Source organism: Acanthopagrus latus, chromosome 1 (genome assembly GCF_904848185.1).
Source record: "Acanthopagrus latus isolate v.2019 chromosome 1, fAcaLat1.1, whole genome shotgun sequence".
In the NCBI taxonomy this organism is placed as follows: domain Eukaryota; kingdom Metazoa; phylum Chordata; class Actinopteri; order Spariformes; family Sparidae; genus Acanthopagrus; species Acanthopagrus latus.
The window spans coordinates 15,285,887-15,306,014 of record NC_051039.1 but is presented as its reverse complement, the minus strand read 5'-3'; the positions used below and the strand labels follow the sequence as shown (position 1 = coordinate 15,306,014).

Below are 20,128 nucleotides of genomic sequence, written 5' to 3'. Positions count from 1 at the left end.
AAAAAAAAGTGATCCTACAACAAGTGAGCCACCCTGTTGATAAAAATAACCACGTAAATATGTGAAACAAGAACATACAGGGGAGCGCTGTACTAAAGTCGAAGTAACTTTTTAAAGTAATGTTAGTGGGTGTCAAAGAATGGATTAGATTAGTCACTGCTTGGATTGTCTCCAGTTGATCAGTAGTTACCTTATGTTTGTTCGTCTGAGGACACACAACATTAGGCCATGAATAATGAACATTTGAAATATTTAACATATAGCTGGCTGCAAACGTATTAAACTAATCTTTATGCTTATTGTTATCGCCTAAAATGTTGTCAATTCATCAGTAGTGTCAAATACTTTAACCAAAATAATTATATACAAGTGAGGTATCCTGCATTCAAAACTTAAGGAAAAGTAGAATAGAACTGTTGAACAAAAAGCAAACTAAATAGAACAGTCCCCTTTCCAGAATGATAAATGATATATTGATTAATTATTCTCACTGGTTCATGCAGTCAGCTTAATTATAGCACTGAAGTGGAAAGAGTTGTTTTTATAAAATTCACTGGTGGATACTAAAACAAAAATATTATTATGATTAATAAGATTAGACTCCAAAGTACTCTGTGGAAAGAGTACTGATAATCTGCAAAAGTACAATTCCTTCACTGAAATAATACTCAGTTACAAGTAAAACTACAATTATCAAAATAATGATAGTAAAAATATGAAGTCTTCTTCTTGAGCAGTCCTATAAGTTAAATTACAGGCTTGCAAAAAATTACCTAATAACAGCAATTTCATTAGATCTAATTAGTTACCTCCACCCTTGGTACACACAAGTCTGTACTAGTAAATTATTCTGTTTGTTTTCAAAGAAGCAATGGTTGTAAAACAAGAATAGATACTGTCAGGAAAAGAAGAAAAAATAATAAATACTAGATAAAAATGTTTACATGAAGTGGCTGTATCATGTACATTATTACATAAATATACATTACTCAAAATGAGTCAGGGGTAGCACGATATGGGTACATATATCCATGTGCATGGATATGCAATAAAACTCAAATGAAATGTGTTGCATTATTTTATGTGGGCCAAAAACATTCACAGAACACAAAATAAAGATTCAGATACATCACAGAATAAACAATCAAGAGAAACACTAAAATACCCCACTATCCCTAACTAATTTTGAGTAATGTATAATGTGTATTTAGTTACTGTTGTCAGTACAGTACTTCAGTAAACTGTACTCAGCTATTTCCACACTAATGTCACAGGACAACAGAAGATTTGTGCTCCCCCACTTGAACCTGCTGCTTGTTAAACAGTTAAATGGGCATTTTGTTGTTTTTGGAAAATAGATTCTAATTGAGAATTGTGATGTTTACAATATTAATGAAGTAATAATACAAACTCACAAACATTTCGTATATTTTCCTTGACAGTATAAAAAAGCTGTTCTCAGAGGAAAATAAGGTCCCCAGAACAATGTTTGAAGATAGAAAGGTGGCAGGGTCTGCCACACGTTAACGAAGTAAAACAGTATGAAACTGTGTTGTCCTTTAAGGGTATTTTATAATCATGTAATGAACAGAGATTGTTTATTTATTTTGGGGGGGGTCATGAAAAAACATCAGCCAACTAAGATCACTCTCCTCTGATTTAAACGCTCTTCTCCAAAACTTCACAGTGCACCTTTAACAAAGCTCTTACATTTGAGGCGACCCGTGAAGGCAACAGATGAGTAACTCGTGATGACGCAGTACGTCGCTCCGCTCCGCCCCCCGTCGTGGACGCCACTCGCATCATTCACAGCAGCGTTTTCCGTTTTGTGTCAGAAAACGTTCCAGTGTTAGCGTATTCACTTCCTACGAGCAGAGTTAGCGCTGTGGACGGTGTGTCGACCCGAGTGAAGAAGAGAAATGGAAAACGGTCAGTCCTCAACCGGCGACACGAAGCTGGACCAGGCTGTCAGACAGTGGCTGCAGTATGACAAGGTGAGCTGACAGCTAGCGAGCTAGCTTAATGTGCTGTAGCTGTCCTGGAGTTTGTCAGCCAGATACTTGATGTTACCTGGTTACTGCTGTATACCTGACTCAAGTCAGGTCAGACCAGGACTTCACGTGACTATTAAGATGCCATATGAATATCAAAATGTGTATCGATAACTTTCTGAATAATTGATGAATGAAATGATTTGTTTATAGTTTAAGAACAACTTCATATCATATAATATCATGTAGAAACGTCAAACTGCAGATATTAGTCATGGGGTAAAAGACTTTCTTAACTGTATTCTTCTTTTATCATGATCAGTTCAATCTAATTATATTTCTTTCTGTGCCAGTGTCTTCACAATATATAAATCTTAGATAAGTAGAAAGCGCTGCGTAATCTGATAAGTATACAGGTCCCTATCCAGTCCAGTAGTTGATGTTAATTAGTTTTTAGTTTAACCTAAATAGTCTTTTAGTCAGTTCATTCGAAGAAAATTGTCAACAGGCACACAAATAATTCGAATGTAAAGGATCAATTCTCCAATAATGCATGATGGTCACTTAAAAATTGAAATAAGCTGTGAACTCTTAACATGGCACTTAAACATGCTGGAATCACTTGCACTTATCCTTATATTTTATTAAAAAACACTTATTTTTAAGCATCACAGATAGGACACAAACCTATTCGAAGTTAATGTCCTTTTTAACAGTCTTAAATTAGGTAATCAATCAATCACGTTCCATGAAAAAAATCTTATTGTGCTTTAAATATAGTAAAGGAAAAGCTTGAGATGCCACATTTCCTGTCCCTCTCTCCTGTCCTCATTGAAAGATCAACAGACACCCATGTAATCACACTAACATGCATCCGGACATCTGACCAACACAAACAGAGTCATTCATGGTCTTAAAGAGGCATGGGATGATACCAATCAGGTCATATTGGAAGAGGGAACCTTGTTCATTAGTCATAATATAATCGGGTTAGGGAGTGTTTCCTCAGTGGTCCATTTAATTAAGAGACACATGTTTAGAAAATGCACGCATCATTCATTCACAACAAATTGTTTAAAAGAGAGCTGCGTTTTCACTCCCTGTCACTTGACAGGAAATGTGTTGGTGATTTTCAACTGCAGTTATTTGACTGTTAGACACTTCAACATCTTGACAAAGATTTTTATTGTTATGTATTTATTAAAATACCTTTTTTGAAGTAAAACAGCCAAAACTTAACTGATCCTAGCTTCTCAAATGTGAGTAGTTGCCTTCTTTCTTTGTCTCCCATGATGGTGAACTGAAAGCTTTGGCGATTTGGACTGCAGGTTTGAGACAACATATTTGAATACGTCAGCTTTAGCTTCAGGGCATTGCAATATGCAGTTTTTACTATTACTTTTTTTTTTTTATAAGTAATAGCTGTAATCGTAAGTTGGACTTATTTTTTAGTGTACTTGCATCATAGGGAACAAAACTAACAAACTTAAGAACTTTACATTACAGATAGACTGTAGATAAATGTAGATAATCAATGTGAGATTTATTTCTGTGCATACAAAAATGTGATTTTCTTCCCCAGAACCCCAAGACGGTGTCCATGGTTAAGGACCTGGTGAAGGAAGGAGCGGTGGAGGCTCTGAGGAAATGTTTCTCCTCCAGGATGGAGTTCGGTACGGCAGGTCTGAGAGCTGCCATGGGCCCCGGCATTTCCTGTATGAATGACCTCACTATCATCCAGACAACGCAGGTTGGTTAATGGATAAACTGCTCCCGCACATCAGGTCACATGCCAAGTCAGACATACTCATTATTGATTCTGCTGTTTGAAGCAGTCGAGATGCACGTGGTCGACTGCATAGCTCACAAGCCACCATGTTGTCACCGGTCAGTGTAGGGGAACTCCTGAATAAAGTTTTTCACTGATGCTGCTGATGCTCCCTACTAGAGAATTTCAGAGTATTAGTACAAACTTTGGGCACCACTTTAATTGCAACACAACAAATGGCTTCATAAAAAAGAAAATGTGCCTTTTTTTACTGATAAAAACATACATACCACAGACTGATGATGAAATCATCCTTTGAACATTGGCATGGTGGACTTCTGGCCCAACTCAAACCAGGATCAGTGCATCTTACATTGTTTGTTTGACACATAAAGGTTACCATCAACCATGAAGGACAGATAAGTGTAATCGCTTATTTTTTCACTCTACCTCTTTCAATGAATCTGCGATATGACCAGAACAAATGCGATGTTGTTACTGTAGGTTGGACATACTGTTCTTTTGGAACAACTCAATGTGACCCTTGAGTTAAGTGTAGTGAATGGCTGCTCTTTTTTTCCAACTTAATGGGCTGTATTGAATTTTGATGTAATTTCATCCTCTCCTGCAGATCAGTAGATTTCTACCATTAAAATGCCGCTGTCAGAGAAACGGCATCATCAGGTCATCTCTTCCTGCCCGGTTTATGCTCCATGATCCTATTGTTCTTTACAAGTGTTTTGAGTTGAAAGTGTTCAATCGAGTGTGGAAACTTATATTTTATTTTATTTATCAGTTTATTTGACAGGGTTGATACTTTTGGCATTGCATTTCAATGCAACCATTGCAGTGTATAGAGAGGGCCTCTAGTCGTGGCTAATTTGTTGTCCTCGTCCCTGGTCAGGTTTTTGAGGAATAAAATGCAGTGCTCTAAAACAGTTATAGAAACTAACAACAAAACAGGTAGACAAGCAGCCACTATAAACAGTGACTGAAACAACAATGACTGAAAAATAGAGTATATGAAATATGTATGATTTATTTATATATATATATATATATATATATATATATATATATATATATATATAATATATATATATATATATATATATGGTACATTAAGGTTCCATTTCCTGTTGGAAAGTGTACTGATTCCTAATCAGAATTGTCCTCATGAGAAATGTGAGACAGAGCGTTTCAGTGTCAATAAATGACAGAGCAAGAGCAAATACAGACACAGACACATAAATACATCATGTGGAATTTATGACGATGTGAGCCTCAGGTTAGCTTCCCACCTCATCTCTTTCACACATACACACACTGATTCTTGCTTCCTCATGGTGTTTCACATGATACATGATAATAATGATTAACGATTTAAAAAAACAATCAAAACAAAGAAATGCGATGAAAACTACTTTCATCGTTACTTCCTGTTGCTGTTTTAAACTCCTTTCTTCAAGCGGTCTCTTATTTCATGAAGTCTTTTCCCCCTGGCAGGGTTTCTGTCACTACCTGGAGCAGAGCCTCGGGAACCTTAAAGAGCGAGGGGTGGTGATCGGTTATGATGCCCGGGCCCACCCTCCCAGCGGGGGCAGCAGCAAGCGCTTCGCCAGTCTGGCTGCAGCTGTGTTCATCAGCCGAGGGGTTCCTGTCCACCTCTTCTCTGACATCACTCCTACACCTTTTGTGGTAATCACTTGAACTTCTGCAGTGTCTTCATTTTGGGTTTTTTGGACGTTTCAGTCATAGATGATGTAACACCTAAAAACAGAAGTATCAGGCACTCATCATCTTACTTTTTTACATTTTATTTGTGCTTGACATCATGTCTGTAGGTTACATTTGTGAAAGAAACCACATTCTTTGACCAGTTTGTCCAGTGTCAGGTTTGCTTGTGGAGCAAGTGACAGTTGGGCAGAAGCTACAGGGCAAATTCCAGTCAAAAAGCACACTTTGACTTCAAATGCTACAGGTTGCATAAGCATGTATGATTCACTTGGTTAGACTCAGTTTAGACATGTGAAGGGGGACGGTTCACATGACCCTGTGGTCATGCTACTATACACATTTGTACTGAGCAAGAAACCATACAAACTATACTTATTGCAGCCATCATAAGGGTTTTATCTTGACACCAGGTTTTTTCATTCTCTCTATGGTCTCCCAAATGTGAAATGTATTCTAGTTTGAATTTAATGGATTGCAAGTGGTTAAAATAACAGATATTTGACACACATTATTTTTTTTTTTACATCTGTCAACATTTCTTTGTGCTTTTTTCTCACATTGTGTGCAGTATACCGTAAACTCTCCATGGGCTAGTATGATGTTGAAGTGTACTGGGAAAGTAAACACATTTCTCTCCTGTGTTTTCTGCAGCCTTTCACAGTTTCTCACCTGGGTCTGTGTGCTGGTATCATGGTGACCGCCTCTCACAACCCTAAACAGGACAATGGCTACAAGGTAATAAGATATAACATTTTCAAAGTGTTTTCCTGGTTTTCTTGGTCTTATATTTCCTCTTTACAATAATGAGCTGAGTTTGGAATCGGCTCATTATTGTCCCTCATGTTCCATCAGCTGTTATATCTGTCCTCTGCTGCTGTGTGCATGTTTCAGGTGTACTGGGAGAACGGAGCCCAGATCGTGTCTCCCCATGACAAAGGCATCGCCAAGGCCATAGAGGAGAACCTCGAGCCGTGGCCCGAGTCCTGGAACACAGAGGAGGCCCTGAAGAGCCCCCTGCTCAAAGATCCCTACCAGGACATCAACACACAATACTTCAAAGCCATCCAGAAACACTGTCACCACAGGTGCTCCCTTAATAACTGCCTATTAACTTTCAAAACACCTGGGGAAGACACAGACATGACATACAACTGGACAGACTATATTCCCACTGGAGATTATGTTATGACTCAGGCTTTTTTTTTCACAGGGACATAAACAAGAGTTCAGAGGTGAAAATTGTGCATACGTCTGTGCACGGTGTTGGCCACACATTTGTCCAGTCAGCTTTCAAGGCCTTTGACCTTCACCCTCCATTTGCTGTCGAGGAACAAAAAGATCCAGACCCTGAATTCCCCACCGTCAAATATCCCAATCCTGAGGAGGGGGAGGGAGTCCTGGTGTGTTCTCAAAATTCACATCACATGCAGTTATATGCAGTTATATGCAGTATACATGGTGTGATCATCTGAAGGTGTAATGTGTATATGTTTTGCAGACACTGTCATTTGCGCTGGCAGAGAGAGAGGGGGCTACGGTTGTGTTTGCGAATGACCCTGACGCTGACCGACTGGCCATTGCTGAGAAGCAGGAAAGGTAATAATGCAATGCTGACTTCATCCTGTAACATACTAACAGTGTTTGTCATGCTTTCTCACTTTCCACTCCACTCATGTCACAAGTGCAAGAATCATCAAGTTTGGAACACACGTACATATTTGATTGAGTTGATGAGGCGTGTTTATGGAAACAGACTTCACTAAAAGAATAAATTACAGCTAGAGCAATTGTTGGAGTTTTGAAATTTCATAACCTCTCTCTCTCCCTCTGTGTCAGTGGTCAGTGGCGAGTGTTCAGTGGTAATGAGTTGGGAGCGTTGCTCGGCTGGTGGATGTTCCGCTGCTGGAAACAGCAAAACTCTGACGCTGCTGCTGTGAAAAGCCTCTACATGCTGTCGAGCACCGTCTCATCCAAGATACTGCGCGCCATCGCTCTCAAGGAAGGTTTCCACTTTGAGGTAACCAACTCAAGTTCAAGACTGTAATTTGGTACGAGTGTGAAACTTGGAAGCAGCAACATGAAATGTGCAACACTTAAAGTCTTATGCACTTGAACGATGACTTGATAAATATGGCTCACTTTCTCCTCGATTTTATGTCCTTGCACGTCCAAACATTGCCGTGTTTCCTGCTACAAGAAACTGCTTTCACATGCTTTCAGTAATAGTGATTCAAGAGAAAATGTGGCTAATGGCTTTCAAACCCCACTTTACTGTCACCACTTTTTAAACAGGAAACGCTAACAGGGTTCAAGTGGATGGGAAACAGAGCCAGAGACCTTCTGAACCAGGACAAGACTGTTCTGTTTGCCTTTGAGGAGGCCATAGGTGTGCACACGCTCACACTCATACACGGAAACACACAAATAGATGTTGTCCTGGGGCACAGTCTTAGGAATTTCAACCTTATTAATTGTTCGTGGCATCACATTACATGAGTTTGATCATGTAATGATCTCCATGAGGTCACAAGCTGGGTTAATTTGATCTGCCTGATCTAACGTTAACTGACCTGAGATCAGTTAAAGGGCAACTTACAGTTTAAGTGAAAACAAGATTCTTTTGCCAGCTCACAAGATCTAAATTTGGGTGAAGGCCATTCAGACACATGGCTTCATAGAGACAGGCAACAAGAAGAGTATGTGTGGAAATAAATTCTGGCCTCCTAGAGTTAGCAACCTGACTGACTAATTGAAAACATATTAATTAAATCCTGTAGAACTGTAAAAATTCCTTTAAGCAATGAATATGCAGAATACTGTAATCTATCTCAAAACATGCTTTGCCACTGCTTCCTCAAACAGTCGTATTAGCAGTATAGAAAGAATCATGCCAGGCATCACGGATCCTTGTCGTTTAACATGATTAACTGGTCGAACCTTGAACAATTTTTGCTAGTTGAGGCACACCCAAGAGCTACAAGTCTCTTCTCCCGCTCCAGAAGCTTCCTTTATGGCCTCCTTCGGCAGCCTGACAATGAATGTAGCAGCAACATTCATTATGTGACTCATGGTGTTGTGACCATGACATACAGCCTTGGTTACGTTTTCAAATGAATACATCACTAAATTGCATGAAAATGCCACATGTCAACCCTAAGCCTACCCTGGTTGACTACGCACTCGGTTAAAGGTTGTTTGGGGATAATATGACAGATAGTCACCCACACACAACATCACATAGTTTAGAGCATTCCCATATAACATGATTATGATGCCATAATTGGAATCGCTTGCCCTTGCTTGTAATGTTACTAAAACCAGCAAGTGACTACAGATGCTGGAATTTATATATAGCTGGGATTAACAGAAATTGTGTGTGCTTGTTTTTTGTGTGTGTGTTTACCTTGCAGGTTATATGTGTAGTCCTTCTGTATTAGACAAGGATGGAGTGAGTGCTGCAGCCATCGCAGGAGAGATGGTTTCTTATCTGGCCATGAAAAAAACAAGCCTTTCTCAACAACTCACTGCCATCTACACAGAGTAAGACCCAAATGTATACATGACACTCATCTGGCTATGATTTCTATTCAAAGATACATAAACTACAGACTCTCTCTCTCTGCCTCCCTCTCCCTCTTTGTACTCCTCATTGTCAGGTATGGCTACCACATCAGTAAGAACTCCTATTTCATCTGCCATGACCAGGACGTGATCCGCAGCTTGTTCGAGCGCCTGCGCAATTACAGTGGCAAGAAGGACTCATATCCCACTGAATGCGGCCGCTTTTCCATCTCTGCTGTACGAGACTTGACCACCGGCTACGACAGCAACCAGCCCGATAACAAGGCTGTAAGTAATCATATGGATACGTGTGCGACCATTTTTGCTGTTTTTGTGCCTTGCACCATATTTTTTGTCCAATGTTTTGAGTATAGCATGAATGTTATATTGTCTCCAAATAGATACAACTATGAAAATAACCAGAACTATGACAATAACAAAATGGCTCTGCTGGAGGTGTTTAAGTTTGTAGAACTGTTCTGTGTTCAGAGCCCTTTTCCCTTCGGTGTCACCTTCACATTTCACAAACAAGTTTTTGCAAATAGCGGATAACTTTGCAACACATACAGGGCGCTCACATGCTTAATTTGGTGAAAAGGCCAAGGTTTAAACTGTGAGCTCTTTGTCATCATAATTGTATCTTTTCTGTTCTATTTTAAAGCAACTCCTAGTGTGAGATGTGTTACGTTCTAGGGGAACCCAAGACATAACATGATGTGCATCTCCTCATTCAGCCGGTGTCACAGAGGACTCGCATTTAAAGTAGCATTTATTTTTGCTTCAGAGGGAGAAGAAGGCCAACACAACAAACAGAAGAATCTGTTACCCTAACTCTGTGCCACAAATATAAAAAAAATATAAATCAGGAGAAACAGGTTATCAAAGAAAACTGCTTCTCCCTCCAACTATGCTACCACACAGGTTTTCTGTTTACAAAGTACCAGATTGTACTGCAGCTGAGTTACTCACAGCTGGTCCATGTTGCAAATATAAACACAATAATGATGGGTCAGAGTAGTTATGAATCTACAGAGAACTGTTACCTAATTTTATAGCTCCCCTCGGCTTTAGTGTCATTTATACTGATTTTCAGCTCACTGGCACACAGCTGTTTTGATCCACTCTCACCATATTTATAGTGTTGTTTTCACTCTAGAAACCCACTGTAACTAACTAACTACGCACCAAATGAAAGACAGACACATCTGGCAACTAGCTGGTGAACATATTGGAGCATTTAGCAGCTAAAGAGCCAGATATTCCCCTCATGAGTTTGTATAGACAAAAAAAGGAGATAAGAGAGTGAATATTGAACTTCATCAGGTGGCCAAAAACACAATTCCAAATTGTTTTTGTCCATATCTACTGTTTGCAACTGCGTGCTTACTTAAAAGTTGACAATATCTCAATGCTGTATCAAAAAAAGTTTCTTCTTGTAGAAGGGCAGTCGTTCTAAAAGTATACTTGAAAATAAAATATTACGAGCTATACATTTCTATGCAAATGTGTTTATGGAGAACTTTTTTTTTAGTTATTGTTTCTCCATCTAGCTATCTGTCACATCCTCCTCCTTGTGTCCCAGGTTCTTCCCACATCCAAATCTAGTCAGATGATCACATTCAGCTTCACCAATGGGGGTGTGGCCACCATGAGGACCAGTGGCACTGAGCCAAAAATCAAATACTACACTGAGCTCTGTGCTGCTCCTGGTAACAGGTGAGTCACTGTTATTTAATTATAGACATAGTTTATGCTATAAATCATCAGAAAATCTTATTTGGTCAAACCAACTATCCGAAACCAAAAGATATCCAATTTACAATGATGAGAAACAAAAATAGTTGTGATTTACCTTCCTATGGATTTCCTAATTGTTATTTCATTATATCATTTATTTCTTTGTGTCTCTTAAACAGTGATGTGACGCAGCTGAAGAAGGAGCTTGATGACTTGGTCGATGCCATTGTCAAAGACTTCTTCGAGCCAGAGAAGAATAAGTTGCAGCCCAAACCGGAGTAGCACTGATAACACATACAGTCAGGACCAGTTGTGACTAATATCTCTTACCAGCATTGCACATAATGTCTTAATTACTGCAGAAGGGATTAATGATTCAGTACAGGCGTCATTGTGATTTACAACTGATTTAATCTACATTTTGGCACCTTGCTTTTTTTCTCAGTTTGGACCAGACCTTACCTTTTAATTAATCATTCTTTAACCATCTGCAGGGTTGAAATCATCTAACCTCCGCTTTGTTTTTTTCTAGATGTTTTTGCATCCAGACCCTGTTTTACACCAAGAGGTCATAGTATATCACAGCTTAATGCTTTTAATTCAATTTACCTCAGCACTGGAGATTTTAAGCCACAACTGACTTTGTGCTTGTTTGAAATTCAACGGCCAGAGTCATACTTGTTGTCAGACTGTAGTGTTTTACATACACGCATTGCTGTATAATCACTTGTAATAATAATGCATTCCATACTGCTTCAGCATTGACTGCAGAGCAGCCAATGTGAGGACTTAAACAAGGGTGTTTGTGAGAACTGCTGATGTTGTAACAAATGGATTTTGTAAAACTGCTGATTAACTTTGAATGTGTGATACCTTAGTTAATAGTAAGGTATAACAATGAAAGTGACAATTCAATATATGATGTCTGATGTGAAAATCAGGTCAATACAGAGTTTCTAGATTGTAAAATGGCCAAGCTTGAAAGCTAAGAGCACCACCCAGTGGAGGCATTGTAAATTCATTCTTTAAATGCACCCGCAGTTTATTACTTGATATGATAGTTGTTTACAATCAAAGGGACTTTTGACACCACAAATACAATTCAGACCTTTTTTTTCCTTCCCAGTATTTAAGTCAACCTGACTATTCTCAAAGAAATTTGTAATTAGCAGCTCACCTATCCTTATGTGCCTCGAATTCCAAAATACTGTGCTGAAAATACAATTTTACTCAATAAAAAACGGTTTCTAACTGTGTATGTGGAGACAAGTGCAGAGGGATGAAACACACACACTCACAAGTTGTGCATCTATCCTCGTTAGGTCACTGCATTGACTCCCATTCATTAACCCTAACCATAAATGAACAATTCATCCATCTACTCACCCTCATGTTGATGGGAAGCAAAGTAAAGCCTCATAGTCCACAAACATTTCTGGAGCTTCACAGCAGATGGCGTTGCAGTAGTCTCCTAAACAATTGAAGTAGATGGGGACTTCTTTTAAAACGTACATTTCAAAAATGATTTGAAAAGAAAAATTTGCATCCATTTCAGGTGAGGTGTGTGCCTACAGTTTCAGATTAGCAGCTACAAAAATCCTGTCAGCGCTTAAAATCAGTCGGACAAGCTGTATGAAGCAATTTGTAAGGTTTTTGATGGTCTTTTTAGGTTTTAAAACAAGTCCCCATCTACTTCAGTTGATCAGGAGAACGCTGCAGCACAGTTTTGCTGCGAAGATCCAAAAATCTTTTTGTGGACCACAAAACTTCACCAGACTTTACATCATCATGATGCTGAATAGATAATGACAGAATTTTCATTTGGGAGTGAACTATTCCTTTAACCAAACCTCAATTCACATCGACCCCCTTAAAACCTAACTAGGACGTCTGACATGATATTTTTGCCTCATTTGGATCCTTAACTCATTGGTCCCCATGAGGACTACGTCCCCTATAGGTTGACAGAAACCACACACACACACACACACACACACACCCATGCATCTTCCGGCAGCGCATGCATGCAGCATGCACTTGTCATGCCGCATGTGGGTCTAGAGAGGAGGGAGGTATGGTCTGCCCTGTCTTCTATATTTAACTCTAACTAAAGACAGCTCAGGCTGTGTGAATCTCTCTCTCTCTCTCTCTCTCTCTCTCTCTCTCTCTCTCTCTATGTCTGAGTGTACGTGTTCCTTTGCTCTGATAAACACTACCACCTCCCTCGATTACACTTGAGCGCTGCACACATCGGACAGGACCACAGTGAGCAGGTAAGGAGACTCTGGCTGGATGAGGAGCAGAGGGATCATTTTGAGTTGATTACAATATCTGGTGCAGTTTGGTGTCTACGCAATCTCGTGCGTAAAAATGACTTGATCCGTGCGTAAAATTGCAATAACCTGTATATATAAAATAAAAAAAATGCGAGGCTGTGTGTTTCTCAGAAAACAGAAATCTCAATCTAACTTCCGCTGCTGTTCTGGTACAGTGGACCGACCTATATTGTAGGCTGCACTTGTACCGGCCGGTTTAAGTTGTGGATTTATTTATACAGCAAGGTCAAAAACTGAGGTATGTCAGCAGCCGTTTATCGATTCATTTTGGATCCATAGCTGGTGTGATCTGTTTATCGTCATACTGCAAACGTGTACCGCTGTAACGTTTCGACTGTGTCGTACTCTGTCCCCGCTGATTTCAGACACAAACTGTAACGCCACACCTCAGTATTAGTCATCGTTGTGATTATAATGTGTTAAGGTCCGGTGATTACAGCATGGAGGCGAGGTGAGGTTAGCTGGACTAAATATGATCTCCATACTTTAAATGTCATGTGTTTGTGTGTCCTTGAGGCTGTAAAAGTCGAGGTCAGTGGTCAAGCCATGTGCTTCTGGCTGGGTAAACAACACCAGGTGGTCATTCTGTAGTATCCTCTAAATGACCCTGTGACAGCTACACTGCACTGTCTGTGTCAGATGACAAAGTGACGCACACATGGAACACTGAATCCTTAAGATGAAAGTTTGCTTATTCCTGTTTTATTGATATCTTCAAAAGATAAATGCAGCTTGAACATTCCTGTGGCCCCCCTTTCTGGCACTGATGGATGAGAAATCAGAAATATACTGTACCTGATGTTTTGCAGGTAAAAGCAGAGGCACACAGCTGCCTCCGGCCACACCAGCCATGGAGGGACTCTACTTTGAAGTGAAGCCCAGAAGAGATGAGCCCCCCAGGCCGCGACGCTCTGACAAACCCTGTCCTAATTTAACCTCGAACCACCGCTCGTGCCCCTCACTTTCACATCTCACCTCCCCTAAGAAACTCCCTCCTGCTAGAAAGAGGGTTGCAGCATGGGGGGGAAAGGTCGAGGAAGAAGGAGAGGACGAGAAGGAGGAGGAGGTGCGATACAAACTGACGCTGATCGGTTCCCTGCCGGTCCACCACCTCACCACCATGGCCATGCTGCCCTGGGTGGTGGCTGAGATCAGCAGGGCTCAGCCTACTGAGGAGAAACTGGGTGCTGGGTTGTGTTCTGGAGCTTGTGGAGGCAGACAGTTGGACCCTTCTACCCATAATCAGACTGTTTTTCTGTGCGTGTCAGCGTCATGGGTACGATGTGTGTCGGTTCTGGGACAAGGAGTTGTCTGGGACCCTCTGACACACACACTGCTGTTTGAATGTCGTCCTCACCAGGTGATTAAGCTGATTCACAACAGCCAGGAACCCAGCAGCTTCGGCTGCCTGGTCAGAGACGCACCAAGCTGCGCCTGCTATGTCTTCCAGTGCCAGGACAGCACCAAGGTATGTGTGTGTAGTTAGTTGATGTATCAGTTAGTTGTCAACTATTGAATTATTTACCTGCTATTATGATAATCAATTCAGGGATTTGAGTGAGTTTCTGTGCTTCTTAAATGTGAATATTATCTTGTTTCTCACTCCTCTATGACAGTAAACAAGACATTGGACTTCACATTGAGTTTTGGGAAACACTAATTGGCATTTTCCCGAATCAGCTAAATTGGAGCTCAACAGACAAGAGCTGTAGAGATAAGGTCTTTTAAATAAAGTGCACATTATGAAAAATTTCTGCTCCTGCCCTCATCAGTCCAAGATATGAGTGAGATAATATTGAATATGAATCAGAAGAGAAGAGACCTGCCTTGTGATTTCCCCTCATGTACTGCAGCACAAATGAGGGTTTAGTCAGAAAGAGAAAATGTTTGGAGGATGCAATCACAGCAATGGCAGAGGAGATTACAGCCAGGAGGCATGTTTTCTAGATTGTAGATTAAATTGTGGGTTAACATGCAAAGCATGTCGCCACAGAACGCTGTTCGTGGCGCTCATGCAAAGCTCACCGCAGGCTTGGACATATAATCCATCCCAAACTGCAATACCCGTGCGTAACCAGCAGGAATATCACTTACGTCAAATCTTGTCTTTACTTAGAGATGAGATCATTTCTACGTCAGAGTAAGGTTTCATAAATTGCTATATACACAGTACATGGTTATCTACTGAAGTCATACTTAAGATCAAAACTGATAAGTCTGTTTGATAAATGAGGCCCTGGGTCACTTCAAAACAATAGACGACTTATAGAGCTCCAAACAGTCACCAGAAAACCACCTTTATTTATAAAACCTTACTTTGACTTGCTTATCCCTAAGCAAAGTCCAGACTTGACGTAAGTGATTAACCTGGTGGTTATCTAAGGGTATAAATCAAGAATATATCAAAGAACCTGTTTTTTAAAAGCTGCTCCTCTCAAGCAGAGGTTAAACAGGAGAAACATAGGTCAGCACGACAGCGATCTCCTCATCAGTATTTGTTATGACATCCCACCAAGAGATTGGCGTTACAGACGTCCTTGTATACTGTATTCCCTTTAACAACATGACCGCTAACACACGTAAAACTCCACTCACTCTGCTGACCAACACGCTCCTGACCTCCAAACCTCTCAACTCTCCTCCACATGGCGTGCTTCGCCAGCAGCCTCCGTGCACGCGAGCTGCAGCTGGTGGCCGAGCCAGGCCAGAGACATTTGATATCATCTTCATTGCACGCCATGCCCGACATACCAGAGGCTTCAAACAGTTAGATTAAATTAGAGAGATGGAGACAAAGCAGGACACCAAACGGGAAACGGAATGGATCCAAGTCAGAAGACGAAATGTCAGCTTGAACCTGATCGAGGGTCGTTTTTCTTGCTCTTCACATATGGGCTCACATAATAAACACCTGCGTCGGCCAGCATGTACTGTAAATATAGTGTGTGTACATAGAGTACATATCACTGCGTGTACTGCATGGGGTTTCAACTTGTGCATGTACACACAAGGCTGTTTATTTGTTGGTGGGAACTGTGAAAGTATTTGCTCTGCGTGAGCTCGCTTTACATTAACCAAGCAGGATGTAGAGCTATGTCACTATGGCAACCACTTCCTGTGGCCCAGCGCCTGTTGTGATGTGCTTGTTGTGAAGATGGCAAATGTGTGTGTGTGTGTGTGTGTGTGTGTGTGTGTGTGTGTGTGTGTGTGTGTGCGTGTGCTCTTTCTCTCTGTCTGTTCAGGCCTTTAAAGAATGTGACGATGACGTGAGGCCGACCACCTGTCGCTCTAGCGCTGTCACACTGGCCGTTGACACACATACACACACACACTTACATTCTCAATGATTACATGCACAAGCTTTTTGCTACACTTGTTATGTACTTATTCAATGTTGGGAGTTCTTATTTAATATAATAAAGACTCATGAAGGACAGTAAACTAGAATGTGGTTCGAATACAGGACTGGCACTTCAGAACTAAAAACACTCACTCACACACACACACACACACACCGCAAAATCTGTAAACATTTTTGACAGGAAACAGTGAACCACACACACACACACAACGTCACACTCCGCAAAATGCGATCACTGTTACTTTCAAGTGGGGGAGGTGATGGGACGGTTAGCAGTAGCCTCACTCAGATCACAATTTCATCAAAAATGGGGCAGAGGTGGCTGGTGTTAAACAGATAATGAAGGACAAATACAGCTGTGATCAATTTGCATAAGCTATAACTGACAACAAATACTGTAGACTAATAAAAACATAAAAATGCCTTTGCTTATAACTGCATTATAGTGTGTTACAAACCCTCAGTTTAAAAGTGGGGGTGAAAGTTATACTTAATTTATTTTTAGCAAACCTTTATTTTACCAGGAATATTCCCATTGAGATTCAGAATCTCTTGAACAAGGGAGTCCAGGCCAAGACCGTAGACAAAAACTGAAGCGGTACTGTGATTTGTGAAGTCTGCAAAAAAAAAAACAAAATAAAAATGTTTGTGGTAAAAAGAAAAAAGTACAAAAAAATGTTTAATCATAACGGGAAAATGTATCATTAGTGAGTAATTAAAGCCCTGCCCAGAGAGAAACTTCCTGTTCTGCGTCAGGGGACAGAAACTGTCACAGGGTCTGTGGTTTCCCTGCTGCTTCTGGAGTAACAAATAAGTAACCACTGGGTGTCACCACAGAAGTGCACTGTGAACTCACTGTACATTAATTTGTGTTTGTTGCAGTGGTTGTCAGTTGCTGCCAGTATGTCTTTTACAAGCCAACTAATGCTTAAATATTTAATTATTCCCTTTTTGATGATTTGATTAACTATGCAGTTTTATTATAACTTCTTTATCACTATTCTGTGAGCGAACAGTCAGTATTGACTAAAGATGAGATATTTTAGTATTACTTTTTCACTTTTACCTATTTTGTTGTTATTCAGTAGACATTTAAAAGTATCTGGTTCATTCAGTTGCACTCACAGTACAATACTTAACTAACAATCATCTGGCAGTCAAAAGGAATTGTTCACAAACAATGCAAAACCTCTTTTTTCTCATGAGTCAGTGTTTACAAGATGACGTCAGATTAATTGCTAGTTTGAATCAAGTTTTATTTGACTGTTTGTGGTGAATAATGACTCATATCAGAACTATCCTCATTTGGATATCTCACAAGATATTTGCAAAATTTATAATTTGAATAACAAGAAAACTTTCAATTACACCCTAATCACCACAGTGTTAGATATTTCCATATGTGTGAGAAATCAATTAAGACTGAGAGTTCTGAGTAATTTGACAATTAAGTAATTTAATTTAATTTAATTTAACTAATCTTTCAACGGGCCACCAGTCCATCCTCATTAAATATGTGAATATAAAGACTGTGATACTCCATTCTTTACTACTGACTGTTATATATCACAATTTTTACTTCTTCTGAAATGCTACACATTTTTAATTGTGGCCATTGACTGAGTCCTACAACTGTTTTATCAGCATGTGGGACTGACTATTCATTCAGTAGTCCTGTCCTTAAAGAAATAGAGATAAATAACCTTAATCACACTTCAATAGATACTGGTGGTGCCTATTAAGATATGGTAAAAAAAAAGAAAAAGAAAAAAAAAAGACAGGTGTCTGGCCTGGTCAAAGACGGAATGTAACTAAATATATTAAATCCACAATGTAATCTTGAGGTACTTGTACTTAACTTGAGTATTTCTTCTCTTTTTCTTCATACTTTTACTCCACTGCATGTTGGAGGCACATATTGCACTTTATTTATTTATATATATTTATATATTACTTTTGCTTTTTTATTGCCAGAAGATAACTGATACTTCACTTTCAGTTAATCTTCACCTAAGTAATACAATATCTTTAGTTTAACTGAGGTTTTTGGTACTTCTGGGTACTTTTATAACACTTGGCCTAGTTCCCGTTTTCCTAATATTTCATTTGAAGACATGGAATGAGTCAGTCAGTGCAATAGTATAATATAACATAATATAATATAATATAATATAATATAATATAATATAATATAATATAATATAATATTCAGTAGAAACTCTCACCATTCATGCACTTTTTTTGTTTTGGAGTTTAAGACAAAACAAAGCTCCTGGTCCATTAACTATTCCTTCCCAGTGCATCCCAGAGGCATTCATTCCTACTTGATTGAGCCTACTCATTCGGCAACAGGAAGTACTGTTTATGTTGAGATCCTCTCTACTGAGATAGACACAATCTGAATCATGTTACCACCCAAAAGGTCTACCGCCTAAAGTTTGACTGACCCGGGACAGGAACTGTTTCCCCCATTCTCCTCTCACACTGACGGATTTAGCTGCGTCGAGCTAGCCACAGTTAGCCGGAATGAAGTCGGAAGTAGTTCCGTTAGCCTACAAAACAAAAGCATAACATTTACGTGTGTGAAGGATATCCATATGAAAACGTTGGAATCATCTTACTTTGAAATTGTTGTGTGTTGTTTTGTGGTGGCTATCTTGGCACTTAACCGCAGGATCCTCGGTTTCAGGGAGCAAAATGAACTTTCCAATGAAATGATATTCAAGTGTCCCACACTGTCAGAAGAAACGAGTATCGGACAAGCAGCCGCTCAGGTCTTGTTTTTGGAAAGTTTATGGCGGATGGGATGAAAGCGCGACTCCAGCGACTCAACCTGTTCAACATCAAACAAGAACAGAAAGATGTAAGTGGAGTTTCGAAGCTGTGTCGGCGGGGTTTTGTGTAGTTTGCGTGCCATGCTAAGTGGACGCCAAGCTAACGTCAACCGATGTGGTTAGCGAGCGTTAATGTTAGCCAAATTAGCGCAACCTGTTGTTAGCCAAGTTCAACAAGTTAGCTGTCGTTAGTCGTAACGGTAGCTACACGGCTCCAGCTGGATTGTCGTTACATGTATAGTAACGCGTTGTTCACTCTTTATTGTCGCAGAATTGTGTTTTCACAATGAATGATGACACCACCCAGTTCTTTAACTAGCTACCTGACGCACCTTATGTCAAATGTGCTTGTTTGTTTGTCAGCCTAAGGTTAATATCAAGTGAACTCTAACACAGACTGCTGCCCTTCTTCCTCCTGTGAGCTGGATGTCGTGTCTGGCTACTGCAGTAGTTTGGTCAAGTACCATAACGTGACCATAACTGGTCAAGACAGCATGGGTGGAAAATGTCATCTCTGAATGGCTGCTGGTTGTAAATACTGAGGCACTCTGAGGTTGCCACAGTTGACAGGAGTATGATTTGAAGCCATCGAGTAGTGTAGGCAGCCAGACAAAATTTGCTTTAATGCTTAAAAGATGTTGAAATGTATGGATTTTAATTTGACAGATAATTGGATACAGGTACTACTTAGTGTAAATACGTTTTTTTATTATTGATTATCTGCTTGTTTATTGTCTTCAAAACATATTTGTATGTGTGTGTATATGTGTGTTTGTGGTGGAGGTTGGAGCAATATTGAAATT

General features: G+C 39.9%; 2 protein-coding genes across 3 annotated transcripts in view; both read left to right on the top strand.

The window, feature by feature from the left end:
* The first annotated feature begins 1,760 nt into the window (after positions 1-1,760).
* pgm2 (phosphoglucomutase 2) lies at positions 1,761-12,050 on the top strand. Its single transcript, XM_037114440.1, has 13 exons — positions 1,761-1,994; positions 3,574-3,741; positions 5,266-5,457; positions 6,148-6,231; positions 6,388-6,581; positions 6,707-6,896; positions 6,995-7,092; positions 7,333-7,513; positions 7,789-7,882; positions 8,907-9,036; positions 9,153-9,345; positions 10,640-10,773; positions 10,974-12,050. The coding sequence occupies exons 1-13, from the start codon at positions 1,920-1,922 to the stop codon at positions 11,074-11,076; spliced, it is 1,836 nt and encodes a 611-aa protein (XP_036970335.1). The 5' UTR covers positions 1,761-1,919; the 3' UTR covers positions 11,077-12,050.
* Positions 12,051-12,914: 864 nt separating this feature from the next.
* The window catches only part of tbc1d1 (TBC1 (tre-2/USP6, BUB2, cdc16) domain family, member 1), a 51,196-nt gene continuing 43,982 nt past the window's right edge, over positions 12,915-20,128 (top strand). The window contains exons 1-2 of one of the 2 annotated variants that reach the window (XM_037114227.1): positions 12,915-13,067; positions 13,940-14,598. In XM_037114227.1, the coding sequence (XP_036970122.1) occupies positions 13,981-14,598 (618 nt within the window). In that variant the 5' untranslated portion in view covers positions 12,915-13,067; positions 13,940-13,980. Of the gene's footprint in view, positions 13,068-13,939; positions 14,599-19,141; positions 19,355-20,128 lie in introns of those variants that run through there. The other variant, XM_037114303.1, reaches the window with a different exon arrangement.